Source organism: Phacochoerus africanus, chromosome 8 (genome assembly GCF_016906955.1).
Source record: "Phacochoerus africanus isolate WHEZ1 chromosome 8, ROS_Pafr_v1, whole genome shotgun sequence".
In the NCBI taxonomy this organism is placed as follows: Eukaryota; Metazoa; Chordata; class Mammalia; order Artiodactyla; family Suidae; genus Phacochoerus; species Phacochoerus africanus.
The window spans coordinates 97,385,856-97,400,393 of record NC_062551.1 but is presented as its reverse complement, the minus strand read 5'-3'; the positions used below and the strand labels follow the sequence as shown (position 1 = coordinate 97,400,393).

Sequence of the window (14,538 nt, the reverse complement as noted above, 5' to 3'; positions counted from 1 at the left end):
TTGCATCTTTGAATTTTTGATGGATGTGGGATTACTTATACTGGAATATTCTTTATATCTTTCATATATGATTTGTCAAACTATCTAGAAGATGCCTTTTCAAGCAAACCAAGTCGAGACTAAAATTCCTACTCGAATAAACATTTAATTTATCATCAGTTTGGTTTAATAATATATTACCATGCTATTTGCCTCAAAAAATAAAGCCTGAACTCTCATTAAATAAGAAAGAGTTAGAAGTAGAGAAATACACAGATTACATCAGCTTGGTGAACTTACTGATGTAACTGGTATTTTATTGCACAGATAACCTTTCTACACAATTATTTCTTATAACTTACTTTTTTAAAAAGATTGAAGAATAGGAATCTTTCTCCCAGTTATGACTGGTAGACCTGCTTCTGTATTAAAACGAACAAGTAAAGAAGACCATAGAGGTGTCAGCTGGAAAAGAACCTTTTAAGGCACTTGGGGAATTGGTTCGTGACTGAGGTCTGCTCTCTGTAAAATTCAAGAACAGGGCAAAGCCTCCCACCCACATTTCCCACCCTCCCCCCGCCCCGGCTCAGGTCATTTGGGGGATCCTTGGATTTGGAATGCCCTTCAAAACAGCAAACTTGAGCCTCATTATCAAGTTCATGAAGATTAGAGAAGTCTTCTCCAGGGATTAGTTGCTACTTTCAAACAATGCTGGATTTGAGAAGTTCTCCCAGGCACCAGTGGATTGATTAACCTGCCATTTCTCCACAGAGATAAAGGAAAGAAGCACTGCCAGCAAACACTGTCCCTTCAAAGGATCCTCAAAGACCAAGCATCTCGAACACAATGCCAAGATTTATGAGCAACAGGAGGTATGCTGGAGACTTCAAAATAAAATAAATCCTCCTGCTTATTTTGGCTGCGTATCTCAATTTTTTTCAGACTCCAGCCAGATTGTTCCTCTGTAAGAAATACTTCCAGGTGGAGTCACCTCAGAAGATACACTGTAGCCCACTCTGCTGCACTGGGACCACCTGCAGCATATGGAAGTTCCTGAGCCAAGGACTGAATCCCAGCCGCAGCTGTAACCTACATCACAGATGTAGCAACGTCGCGTCCTTTAACCCACTGTGCCGGGCAGGGGATTGAACCTGCTCTTCAGCAGCAAACCAAGCTGCAGCAGTTGGATTCTTAACCCACTGCACCTCAGCGGGAACTGCCCAGTCAATTACTTTTTAAGTCAATGTCACCTAGACTCATATAACAAAGTGCAGTTATTAGGACAAACAGGTCAGGGACAGAGGGACAGCTGTCTCGTGTGCTTCCGTCACCATGGACCGAAATCTGAGCCAGTGAAAAACACAGCTAAAAATGGACATATGTTTCACTCATTCTTACACTTTTCCAAATGCATAAATTTTTTTCTCTCGAGAGCTTTAAAATACCTTGATGGAAACACGCAGAGTTCACGCACACAACCTGAGACAGCAAGGTGCACAGAGGGGAAGCCTCCTTCAGGGTGGAATTAATATTTTTCTTCTCGAAGTACCAGGTGTTACTTCTCTGAAGACTCTAGTAACTAAGCTATCTAGGCCAACGGGCCACAATACAAATCCGCAAGGTTCCCCATTTGTGACAAGGGCAGCTGAGAGTGGAGGGGCACTGGATCAAGCCCAGGCCCTGAATGGATGATACCATGCTGCTTGCAGGGCAGCCCTCACAGTCCCCCAACTGGTCTCCTTGGGCCAAGGTGTGGGTGATGCGCAGGCCTGAGGACTACGTAAGGCTGAGCCAAGTAACCGCTAATATTTAAGCCACATGTGTGAGCGTGAAGCACGGAGCCTATTTTTATCACTACACTGTCACAACCCACCAAGTGACGAGGCCCAAAAATTAAAGAAGAAAGAGGCACAAATTACCGATTCTTCATTCTCAAACTCTGGGTTATACTGCGCTGCTTCTTCACCCACTGGTTTCTGGACGATGTTCCTACAGACAAGCCAGATGGTCAGGCTGGCGATGAACATCCCGACGTCAGGCACAAACACTCGGATCCCATTGCCCACGTCAGCTCCCTTTAAGCTATGGAGGGGGGAAAACACGGAGGAAGTTTAGTTGTTTTTATGCAAACTGTTGTAAAGTATGTTTGAATCTTCTTAACAACTTAAAATAATGCCCAGTGTCTGCCCAGAAGGCACCAGAAAGCTTTTCATTGATCCCGTCTTACATGGTCTACTAAGATTCAGGAAAGTTCTAGAGAGTTTCAGAAACGGTATAAAGAACCCCAAACCAGTTCTCACTCTTAAAATATGCTAATGAACGAAACTGCTGTTAAACAAACTACATGTCTAGTATAGAGACAGAAGTTTGCAATTTAGCCGAGGCAATGAAGACTAGTCATGCACAAGCACCTGGAAGATTCTGCCTCAGAAGTAAAGAGGAGCCAGAAGGGAAAACAGAAAATGTTGGGGCAGCTCTTGAACAGGATCTATTTGTTATTTTGAATACTGAGTTGATTGTTTCCCATCCTGTTAGAAAGGCAGATCATTAACAGAGAGCTCAGACTGAGGAGACTGGGTTCCAGTCTCAGTAGGACCCTGACAGCCGCCTTCTACTGGGGCTGCCCTTCTCTGAGTCCTGTGTTCTTCCTCTGCCCACAAAAGATGATGCTGTTTGTCCTCCTTATCTCACTGGACTCGAGTGAAAGAGACCCAGTGAATATCAGAGATAAAACTTGTTTAGGGACAGGAAGCAGAAGATAGGAAAACGTCATATAAAGATATATATTTTTCCATATACACTTTATATGACTAAGTACATACTGCATTCATTTACAGTATGGATATATATATATATATATGATACATTTTGGTAAAAGCATGAAAACATAATAAATAGCACAAGCTCTATCACCCAGAAATAACCAGGTTACCATTTTAGTAAAATAAACAATTATATGATATACCTTACATGTGGAATCCAGAAAATGATGGAAATGAACTTATTTACAAAACAGAAATGGATTCACAAACAAATATGATGATATCACTTCTATGTGGAATCTAAAATATGATACAAATGAACTTATTTACAAAATAGAAACAGATTCACGGGCTTAGAAAACAAACTTATGGTTACCTAAGGGGAAAAGGGCAAGGGATAAATTAGGAGTTTAGGGTATATACACTACTTTATACTCTGGTAAAAGAGATAACCAACAATGTAAAATAGATAACCAAAAAGGACCTACAGTATAGCACAGGGAACTACACTCAGTATCTTGTTATAACCTCTAACAGAAGAGTCTAAAAAAGAAAACATATATAATACGTAAATTATATTAAACATAGAATTAGATTAACTCCATATACTATATTTAAATTGAAATACATTTAAATAATAAAACTATATTAAACAGATGAATTATATATCATTTATAAATAAAGACTATTTATATAAACGAATCACTCTGCTGTACACCTGACATTGACATTGTAAATCAACTGTTTCATTAAAATTTTTAAAAAGTTATTATATTACCTACCTCTTAACTGAACAATTGCTTTATGCTAAGAGCTTGGCACATATTATTAAGTCCAACTAATCACCATACAGAGTTAGGCATTATTAGTGATCCTCCTTTTACATATGAAAAAACTAAGGCTTCCAAAAGTAAACTTGCTTCCATCAAGTCACACACATAGAGAGAGAAGAGAATTACACTCAAGCTCCCTTAAGTCCAAACCTGATGCTCTCAACCTCAGGTTATGTGTCCCAGAGCCCTCCCTCCCCATCCTCCTTCTGTAAACGGACATGCATTCTTTTTTTTTTTTTTTGTCTTTTTGCCTTTTTCTAGGGCCACTTCCAGGGGCAAATGGAGGTTTCCAGGCTAGGGGTCCAATCGGAACTGTATCCACCGGCCAACGCCAGAGCCACAGCAAAGTGGGATCCCTAACCCACTGAGCAAGGGCAGGGACCGAACCCGCAACCTCATGGTTCCTAGTCGGATTCGTTAACCACTGCCCCACGACGGGAACTCCTGGACATGCATTCTTAACGTTAACAGAACCAAGCTCACACTTTGCCTATTGTTTTCAAAAACGACTTATTCATTTAATCCATCATTCACATTTTCACAGTCACTGAAGATGTTTAAGCCTCACCATGATCATGGGCAGACAGTAGTTACTCAACCAGTCTACTACGGATGTACATCTAGAATATTTCTATTTATTTGTTACTATAATATAAATAAAAGTTAAATCTTAATTAAGAGTCTTTAATCCAGGATCCTCTAGGAAAAATTCCTCGGACCAATCTAACTGGCTTTTTATAAAAGTAATCTAGAAGAAGGCATTCCCTGCAGAAACTTGTATTTTACATGTGGCTCCAAAGTCTTCTGAAGAGAAACATGGAAGTGAGCAGAGGTCACTTTACCTCCATCAAATAAAACATCTGTAGTCGTGAGAGGTTTTAAAAATGGCAAATTCCAGAGTTCCTGTCATGACTCAGCGGAAATGAATCTGACTAGTTATCCGTGAGGACTCAGGTTTGATCCCTGGCCTTGCTCAGTGGGTTAAGGATCCGGTGTGGCCATGAGCTGTGGTGTAGGTTGCAGATGTGGCTCGGATCTGGTGGATCCTGCATTGCTGTGACTGTGGTGTAGGGCAGCAGCTATAGCTCCAATTCGACCCCTAGTCTGGGAACTTCCATATGTCACAGGTGCAGCCCTAAAAAGACAAATTAAAAAGAAAAAAAAGGAAGGCAAATTCCTTTCATTTGTGTTGAGAGCACGAGAATGAGAAAAACTTCAAACTTTATAATAACTTTTAATCCCAATTTGTAACAATGAAATCTGACGATCATAAGTGTAAAAGGTTTGCTGTCCACTTTTAAAGTCTATCCAATGTGATCAAACAGAACAAGTGAGAATTAATATCATCAGAATGAGCAGTAAGAGGGTCCAGGGAGCAGAGAAGCCAAAAAACCAAGGCCAGGCCGGGGGTGCCTCCTGTGCCGGTCTGAGGTCAGGAGAGCTGGGCCGTCCTTCCCCGGGTGGGGGTGGGGGGGGGTTTCTGGGGACAGATTATTGTAGCTTTTGTGGAAAACAACTTGCCCATGGCATTTTATGAAAAGCACCAAGCAAGTGGACAGGAGGGGAAGGAGTTCTTAGAGGAAGGTGCCCCGAGTTCCATCAGTGGCCGGTACCCAGCAGACTTGGGGGCCAGGGGGCCTGGCCCCTTACCACCTGTGCTCTGCATGAGGCCCCCAGTTTGGAAACAGTGGTTTTGAGGCAATGACCTGAGCTTTGTGCTTCTTGGTCCCCAGAGAGACGTTTGATAGCACATATATTGAATAGAGTCTGCAAAAGCAATGCTCCACCTGCTGTGACAGAATTCAACCCCTGGATCCAGGTCTGGGCTGCAGTCCTCAGAATGGACCCTCTCAGCCATGGCAGTGCCAACTACTAACTGTTGCTCTCGGCTTCGGAGCTAACAAGGCTGCACATTCATGACACCGTCTGGCGGACACCAGGAGCCTCCAGAAGACGCTAACAAGGCAGTGGACAACGACAAGGTCATGGGTCATCACCAAAGTCTTCTTCTTGGTGGTCTAGCCTAGTGTGTACAGAAGTGGGGCCCGGAGGCGGCGTCTCTGGTGAGTGTGAGGCGTGGTGTGGAAGTAACAGATCATCCTGCAAGACACGTGGGGTTTGTGCCGGAGACAAGTCCTGGATGAAGGGGTGGAGTGGAGAGTTTTCTCCTCCTATGTGTTGGCTAAAGTTAATGGAGGAAATTAGATTGTCAGGGGCCTCAAGTCTCATGGAGTAAATATTTGTGGAAGGTTCCATAAACTAATTGTCAGCATGCATTACAGTGCATGGAATAATAAATTAAATTTTATTTCAAGTAAATTCTGCATTTGAAATCAGGCTGACCAGGTTATGCGTAGAAACCCTGTTCTAATAAATTAATGAGATCGATGTATACATTTCCCCATAAAATGTTATCCTCGAGAGCGCTACTTTCCAGGCTCAGCACAATTACATTTTCCATACCTAAGAGCACAGGCTAAACTGCTTGCAACATCATGTCCTCTTAAACAGGCAGATATTTCCTTTCCAATCTTGTTATAGTCACATTGATCCTATTTGTTCAGAGTGATTATACCTCTTGAAAGGGAGCTGAGAAGCTGGAAAGCGGGAATAATCTATATCCATCAAGAGGAGAAGGAATATATCCATAAAATACTATGAATCGATAAATTAGTGCCAGTGTACCTGTGCCCTGAATCACATCAATAAATATGGATGTCTCTCACAAAATAGAGAGAGAGAGAGAAAAAAAAAGTAGCAAACATATGGAATATAGATTACACAGTGATTCACCTATAAAGAACTACATGAAAATGACAAAACATATTTCTGGGCATCGGAGAGGACACGGTCACCTGTGTTGGAAGTGCCCAAGTTCTCAAGTTCCTTGAAAGCTGGTTGCTACATACAAGTTTCCCTTTAATATTTCATATTATTCGTAACAGTCAGAGGGTCACCCTGCTCAGAATTCCTTGTGTAGAAGACATCTTGAGAACACAAAGTCAACGCCCTGCCTGGGAAAGATAATGACCAATGATGCAGTAATGGCCATGATTACATTTGGTCTGATTGATTCACTCATCAGATTCAATTACCATCCTCCTGCCCAAGCCCAGAGAAGCAGCAGGCAGGTGTGGATATTCAGGGGCAAACCACTTGGCTTTTTTTAAAAAAAGTTTGTTTCACACCAACAAAATGACTTCTCAAGATCTTCCCAACTATAAAGTTCTGCTTGGACTTGGAAAATTCAAAATAGAAATGGAGCCAGGAAGGAAGAGTGTTGGAGGTTCAGGCAAGGCTGAGGAGGAGGCTCAAGGACAAACACTCCACAGTCATGTTTGGAAGCTCAAAGGAACAATTCTGTTTAATGCTACTCCTTTGAGGGAGCAAGTCCTTTGGTTCAGAGGTGGTAGGAAGGTCAACTGCAATTGAATTCCAATAAAGTCATTAAAACATCAAATGAACATTATATAAATGAATGTGAACCACTGAGACGGTTGTACCTGGTTTTCTGGTGGCCTCTGGAACCCAGACATCGATGCTGAGCTGCAGGTCCACAGGATTGGAGGCTGGAGGGGCCCAGGCTTCCCAAGGGCCTCTGCTCCCAAGGCCAACTTCTACTCCTGGCCACACCTGACCTTCCAGGTGGGCTGGTTCACTCCTTTTTCCTCTGGATCTTTACACCCCAGCATCGCCCAGGACCGTGCACAGTCTAGCTCCTGAAGTGCATTCTTTGTCTCACACTTTGTCCCACACACGCCACCTGGCCCACCCCAATGGGGAGCCTCTAACTGGCTTGCAAAGCCCTTGCAAAGGACCGTAGCACGGGAAGCAAGTAAAATCTGGTCTGTCTAAACTACAGCCCTCGCTCTGGAGGTGAGTGATTTACTCCAGGGAACTAAAAGACTGTCTTGGGTTTCTTCAGCTTGCTCTGAAGTGTGAGGATTAGGGGTCTAATCCACACGCACGCATCTGAGGCAAAGCTGCTCCCATCTGTCACCGCAACAGCCCGCAAAGGCCAGGAGATGTAAGCAGTTGTCATCACTGCAGGGAACAACTCAAGGCAAGAAGCTGAAGCAGGAATAAACTTCTATTCTCCGCCTCAGCTGCCGCCACCCCACCGGGCGTGACCTAAGGCTCTCCCAGCGCAGCCATGTCTAACCAGTTCATTATGAAGTAAATGCAGGGACACCAACCAGCATCTTCATTTTCATGAAACCCAGCAGAATAAAATTGGAGTACACCGCATGTGGTAAGAGTAGCTATTCTTTTAAATTTTATTGATGTATAGCTGACTTACAATGTTGTGTTAATTTCTGCTGCACAGCACAGTGACTCAGTTATACATATATATATATTCTTTCATGTTCTTTTCCATTATGGTTTATCACAGGATATTAAATAGATTTTCCTGTACTATACAGTAGGACCTTGTTGTTTATCCATCCTACATAAAAACTAGTTTGCATCTGCTAATCCCAAACTCCCAACCCTTCCCTCCCCTACCCTAGATCTCCCTTGGCAACCACAGGTCTGTTCTCTATGTCTATGAGTCTGCCTCTTTCATGAGTAAGTTCATTTACATCATATTTTAGAGTCCACGTATAAGTGATGTCATACTGTTTCTGTCTTTCTCTTTCTGACTTACTTCACTTATATGATAATCTCTAGTTGCATCCATGTTGCTATAAATGGTATTATTTCATTCTTTTTATGGCTGAGTAATATTCCATTGTGTATATGTACCACATCTTCTTGATCCACTCCTCTGTTGATGGACATTTAGGTTGTTTCCATGTCTTGGCTATTGTGAATAGTGCTGCTGTGAACATAGGGGTGCATGTATCTTTTTGAATCATAGTTTCATCTGGACATATGCTCAGGAATGGGATTGCTGGATCATATGGTGATTCTACTTTCAGTTTTCTGAGGAATCTCCATACTGTATTCCACAGTGGTTGTACCAATTTACATTCCCACCAACAGTGTAATAGGGTTCCCTTTTCTCCACACCCTCTCCAGCATTTATTGTTTGTAGACTTTTGGATGATGGTAATTCTGTACATCAGTGTACTTTTGATTTGCATGTCTCTAATAATTCAGCAATTTTTTTTTGAAACTGTAGGTATTTGTATTACTGGATCATGACATAAAAAGCTTCAAAAGCCCTCTCTGACACAGCTCTGTTCCATCAAACAGGCAGGGTGGTTGTGTCAGCACAAAGAGAATATAAACCCTTTCTCCAAATTTCCTGGAGCCAAATGTAAAATTCATACTTTCCCAGATGTCAGGAGGTGCCTGTTACCAGATGATATAATACTGGCAGCAGGCATGAGGGCAGTGCCCCCCCCACCTGCCACCCTCCACCCTCACTGGGGGGTTCCCAGGGCTCCAAGGTCAATTCAGGTAGGGTCAGGTTTCTGCCATTAAGAAAGGAGGCTATTTCTGCACAGCAAAGGAAACCCTAAACAAAATGAAAAGACAACCCACAGAATGGGAGAAAGTCTTTGCAAATGAAGCGACTGACAAGGGATTGATCTCCAAAATTTATAAACATCTCCTGCAGCTCAATACCAAAAAAAAAAAAAACCCATCAAAAAATGGGCAAAAGATCTAAACAGACAATTTTCCAAAGACATACAAATGGCAAAAAACAAACAAACAAACAAAGAAAAACATGAAAAGATGTTCATCATCACTCATTATTAGGGAAACGCAAATCAAAACCACTATGAGGTACCACCTTACACCAGCCAGAATGGACATCATCAAAAAGTCTACAAACAACAAGTGCTGGAGAGGATGTGAAGAAAAAGGAACCCTATTACACTGTTGGTGGGATTGCAAATTGGTGCAACCACTGTGGGAAACAGTATGGAGATTCCTCAGAAAACTAAAAATAGAACTACCATTTGATCCGGCAATCCTGCTCCTGGGCATCTATTCAGAGAAAACCATGACTTGAAAAGATACATGCACTTTAATGTTCATTGCAGCGTTATATACAATAGCCAAGACATGGAAACAACCTAAGTGTCCATCAACAGAGGAGTGGATCAAGAAGATGTGGTACATATACACAATGGAATATTACTAAGCCATTAAAAGGAAAGAAATAACGGCATTTGCAGCAACATGGATGGACCTAGAAATTATTACGCTAAGTGAAGTTAGTCAGACAGTGAGACACCAACATCATATGCTAACACTTACGTGTGGAATCTTAAAAAAGGACACAATGAACTTCTTTGCAAAACAGATACTGACTTAGAGACTTTGAGAAACTTATGGTTTCCAAATGAGACAGGTTGGGGGGCGTGGGGGGATGCTCTGGGTGTTTGGGATGGAAATGCTATAAAATCAGGTTGTAATGATTCCTGTACAACTGTAAATGTAATAAAATCACTGAGTAATTTAAAAAAAAGAAATTTAAAAAAATTAGGGTAAAACATCAAGTTTCCAGAGCATTTTTCGATTCTGAGATTGCAGATGAGGGATGAGAATCTTTGCTCAAACATGCGAGAGACACTAAGCTATACAACAAACCAAAATTAGTCCACAAATAAAATATCTCAAACGAAGAAAACCATCTCTGAAGTCTCGCCTGTCAAAAGACTATGTTCAGTAAATCCAAGAAATGAAAATATAAATTTGTAAGGCACAAATTAAAGCATGATGGCCCTCACTGTAAAAGGAATCTCCAAAGCCTCTCCCTAAATACACTCCCCACGCAGGTAAAATGTGTTCTGAAAAGCATTTTGAGTGGCAAAAGATTCACTGGAATCCTGGTCTGTGGCTAAGGGCGGTGATCCATACAGGGGAACTCTATTAACACTGACCGTAAGGGTTCTTTTAACTCTACGGGTGAGCCTAAAAAGCTTTATGTTAAGTGAAAGCAGCCAGATACAAAAAGCTACCTAGTAGGGGTCCATTCACATGATAATCTGGAAAAGGAAAAACCACAGAAACAGAAATCAGATCTGGGTCCGCCAGAGGGTGGGGCATCAACTAGGAAGGGAGACTTTCTAGGATGATGAAAACATTATATGACAAATATTATAAATCCTGAACGTGACTGCAAACTGTCAAACTCATAGAACTGTACACCTGAAAGGGGAGAATTTTGCTGAATGTAAACTGCACCTCAATAAATCCGACGGGGGGAGGTACACAGGCAGCAGGAAACAAGGGTGATCTAGCCTGATCCCACAGGACTAGAGAGAAACTTCACATCTGAGACAATGTAAAGGAAGAAACAACAGCAAGGAGACCTAACAAGCACTTGATACAAATGTCATGTTCTAAACAAGCTGCATCTGTGGATACGTAACTGGTGAACGTGCACTTGGTGGCAGAGACTGCCCTGTGATATCCCAGCGTCCAAAAAAGAAGGTGGTCCCAGAGACCCTGGACTGTCTCAGGGGCGCGCTTGCACAGGAGCTGCCTCCTTGGCCAAGGCTCCCAGGGGCTTTCCCCAGGAGGAAGATTTATGGCCGGGATAAAATTAACAATGCGGCTGCAGAGGAAACGGTTCCTCGTGCAAATCCCTGTGCTTGAAATTCTGGGAAATTATGTTTTAACAGTTCAAGACCTATTGCAACATCACTGATTTACGGGATTATAGCTAGGTTATTAGAGAGACTTTTTTTCTAAACACAGATTCCTTACTTTTATAAATAAACAAATAGAATAAACACTCCTAGAGTGAGCCTTAGCCCTGAGGTCCGTATGCCTGTGACTCTGAGCTGTGCATGTTTCTCCCTAGGTCTGGGGATGCGAGCCTCACTCGGGTCCTGCTCGCTCTCCTCGGCGGTGGTGTTCCTGTCTTGGCCCCTCACAGACTCTCCCCCTCCCTGCGCAAATCATAGTGCCCCCCGCATTCCCCACCCCAACCCATCTCCTGGAGCCAGCTGCACACAGTAGGTCTCTGCTCTGGCTCCGGACAGTGACAAACACAATGGCTGTCTGTGCTGACCCTGAGCTACTGAGAGTGGGGCAGCAGCTCAGGAAGGGCCTTTTCTCACGCTTCTGTTCACTGTCTTAAAAAGCCTCTCTCATGTGGGTACCAGGTCTTCTTTAATAAATACCCCATTTACTGGAATTTACAAGAAAGAAATCATCATTTTTTTATAGGTGATGCACTTGATGGGACTGAATGTTCAATAATGGCTAATGTTTATGCTGTAATGAACCTCTCATTGATGCAGGCACCTCAGACCTTTGAGAGAAAAGTTATATTCCTTACGCTACTTTTTGAAATGAATACTTTGAGACTGAACAGCTTAGAGTCCTTCCTTGTCTTTCTCCCAGACTTAGTTACATCCTAAATCACCTGTAAGCTAAAGATTAGGCACCCTGAGCACAATCGCCTGTGGGTTAAAGATGATTAGCACACGATGTTTTTCAGGAACTCTCCTAGTTTGTTCTAATCTCTGATCAATATACCTTTTTCGCAAGTACTGTTATTCTCCACAATAACCCAGAAGGCCACCATCGTGATCAGGCTGAGATCTCCTGGCTCCAGCTTTGATGACTAAGATTCCCCCCCAAAAAGAAGAATGCATGTTTGTCCCAATCCTGATTCCTATCTGAAAACCTGTTTTTCTCCTTTTTACTATAAAACTCCTTGCCATTCTTTCTAATGGGGGGCACAGTCTTTAAGGCATCAGCCTGCTGGTGATCCCCCCTTGCCTGGCAAAGCAATAAAGCTAATTCTTTTCTCCTTTACCCAAAACTCTGCCTCTGCGTTTCAATTCGGCACCAGCAGGCAGAGGCTGAATTCGGGAAACATCATCTCTCCAGGCAATTGGACAAGCTCTTCAACTAAGGACCTACTACGTGCTAGGCACCGTCAGGCCTCAGAGCTTCCTTCTGGCACAGGGGTGTTTTCTTGTCCTGTGTGTGTGGATTCCGTAGGCACCTCCCTCCTCCTGGACAGGAAGTCCCGTAAAAGAGAAGAGAGTTTGGCCCAAGCCTCCACCAGGTTTCTGTCCCCACCCAGGCTCAGCGGCTGTAGGTCCTATAGGTCCCGAGAGCACGTGTGAGCAGCAGCTGGGGCTCCCCGGCTCGTCTCGTCTGGCAGAGAGAGCCCAGGACCTTGACAGGTGTTGCCATCCCTCACCAGAGCCAAGCACAGAGCCAGGCCCGGGATGCTGTTGGTCAAACGATGGGCAGCATCCCGGCCTGAGTGGGAGTGGCCACCTGGGCCTGACCTGGGTGGTCCCAGCAGGAAACATACCCCAGTGGCCCCCACAGGTGACCGCACATCCTCTGACCCCAGGCCCAGAAACAGAGGGGGTGGGCTTTTTGTTTGTTCCTGTGGTTTGGGTTGTGTTGGTTTGTGGGTTCCCTAAGAGTAACTCAGGCCATGTGTGGACAACTCTGAAACTTCGCAGTCTTCCCAGGGGGCAGCGGGCAGTGGGGAGAGCAGTGTGGGGACAGACATTAACCACTTAGTCACCTGGCCCAGGAGTCCCAGAGGCAGAGAAGAGGCAGATGGGACAGCCTCCTAAGCTGGCCATCGTGGGCTTTCAGGAACTTACTCGACTGTTTTCAGGGACAAGCTGGAGTCCACACAGCACTCAGTTCCAAGTTCCAAGGACAAGGCCCTGTGCCCTGCACACCGCAGGGCACATCCATCAGTGCCCCGATCCGAGACACCAGCACTTCAGGAAACTACACTGACTCCTGGAGGGAAGTTGCTCATCTGTGTGAACCCCTGAGTGACTGTACTTCACCGGTCAGAGCAAAGATCTCAAACCCACCCATCACTCATGGTGACCAGGTAACAGCGACTTCATGTGTGGCAGGTGCGTCAGTGACACCCCTGTGAGCATCCTTAGAGCAGTTCCACTTTTTCTTGTGGTCCCTGAGCTGCTTGTTCAGGGAGCGGTGTTTCCATCTGCTCTGTGGAACCCAGGCCGCTTCACAATCCCAGGGAAGAGGGAGGCAGCCCAAACCTCGGTAGTGACCTCAGGGAGGGTGCAGTGAGGAGGGGGCGGGCATCAGGTAGCTCACGGGGAAGAAGGGGTCTCCTGGGCAAGTCAGGACCATGCAGGAGAGAGCCAAGGGGGTGGAGGGAGGGAGAAAGGGATTAATTATATGGGAAGCTTGGGGTCCTGCCCCACCACTGCTTCTCATGTCCCTTCAGCCCCAAGGGAGGCAGTAAACCGGGTAACAGGACTGCACCCGACATATAATCAGACACTCATGACGTCTGCAGAGCTCAACAAAGAGAATGAGAACAGGCCTCACAGGCCGGCCGAGAGACTTATTGCCCCTCGGCCCTGTGCAAAGAGGTCACCTAGCCCCCTGAGTCTTCATTTACCCGTCACCTGTGTGAATGAAACCCACAGGCTCCAGAAAGTGTGTGACCCTGAGACTGCTACTTCAAAGACCCTGTGTCAGGACAGAGGTCTGTGTGGCTGTGGGCATGGAGAGACTGATCGGGAAAAAGAAGAGCCAGAAGGAATTGTTTCCACTTTGTTCATCGTGGCTGATGTATCACCAAGGACTCGGATGGAAAACCCAAACAGTTCCTGCGAAATATGCCTAATACAAACTGTCGCTTTATCCAGGCAGTCATGTCTTGGTCCCAAGCTTAGGTGTTTGGCTGAGTATGGGTAGGATGGTTTATAGCAGTCAGAGCTGTGAAAGGGCTAATTTCAGACTCACGATGCCGAGCAAAGAAGAAATCTGAACCCATGCTTGTGAGTATCTGTTAGCGCAGTTATCCAAAACATTCCATTCTACAGACTCAACATCCAACTTGTACCTCCATTATCAAACAGCATGAATTTCCTATTATGCATCCTGCAGGCTGCACCAGGACTTGAACCTCTCAGTGATCGATGACACAGTTCACGCGCTCCTGTCATCACTGAAACCTAACACGTTCCTCTGGTACCTCGCATTCTGTATAGAGCAAGGTGCCAGCGTTACCACAGGGGAATCCGGGGTTTCAG

At 44.4% G+C, this 14,538-nt stretch overlaps 1 protein-coding gene across 1 annotated transcript in view; it reads right to left on the bottom strand.

The window, feature by feature from the left end:
• The window catches only part of PIEZO2 (piezo type mechanosensitive ion channel component 2), a 302,891-nt gene that overhangs the window by 135,280 nt on the left and 153,073 nt on the right, over positions 1-14,538 (bottom strand). Inside the window, exon 5 of the mRNA XM_047793685.1 lies at positions 1,899-2,061. Coding sequence (XP_047649641.1) covers positions 1,899-2,061 — 163 coding nt within the window. The remainder of the gene's footprint in view (positions 1-1,898; positions 2,062-14,538) is intronic.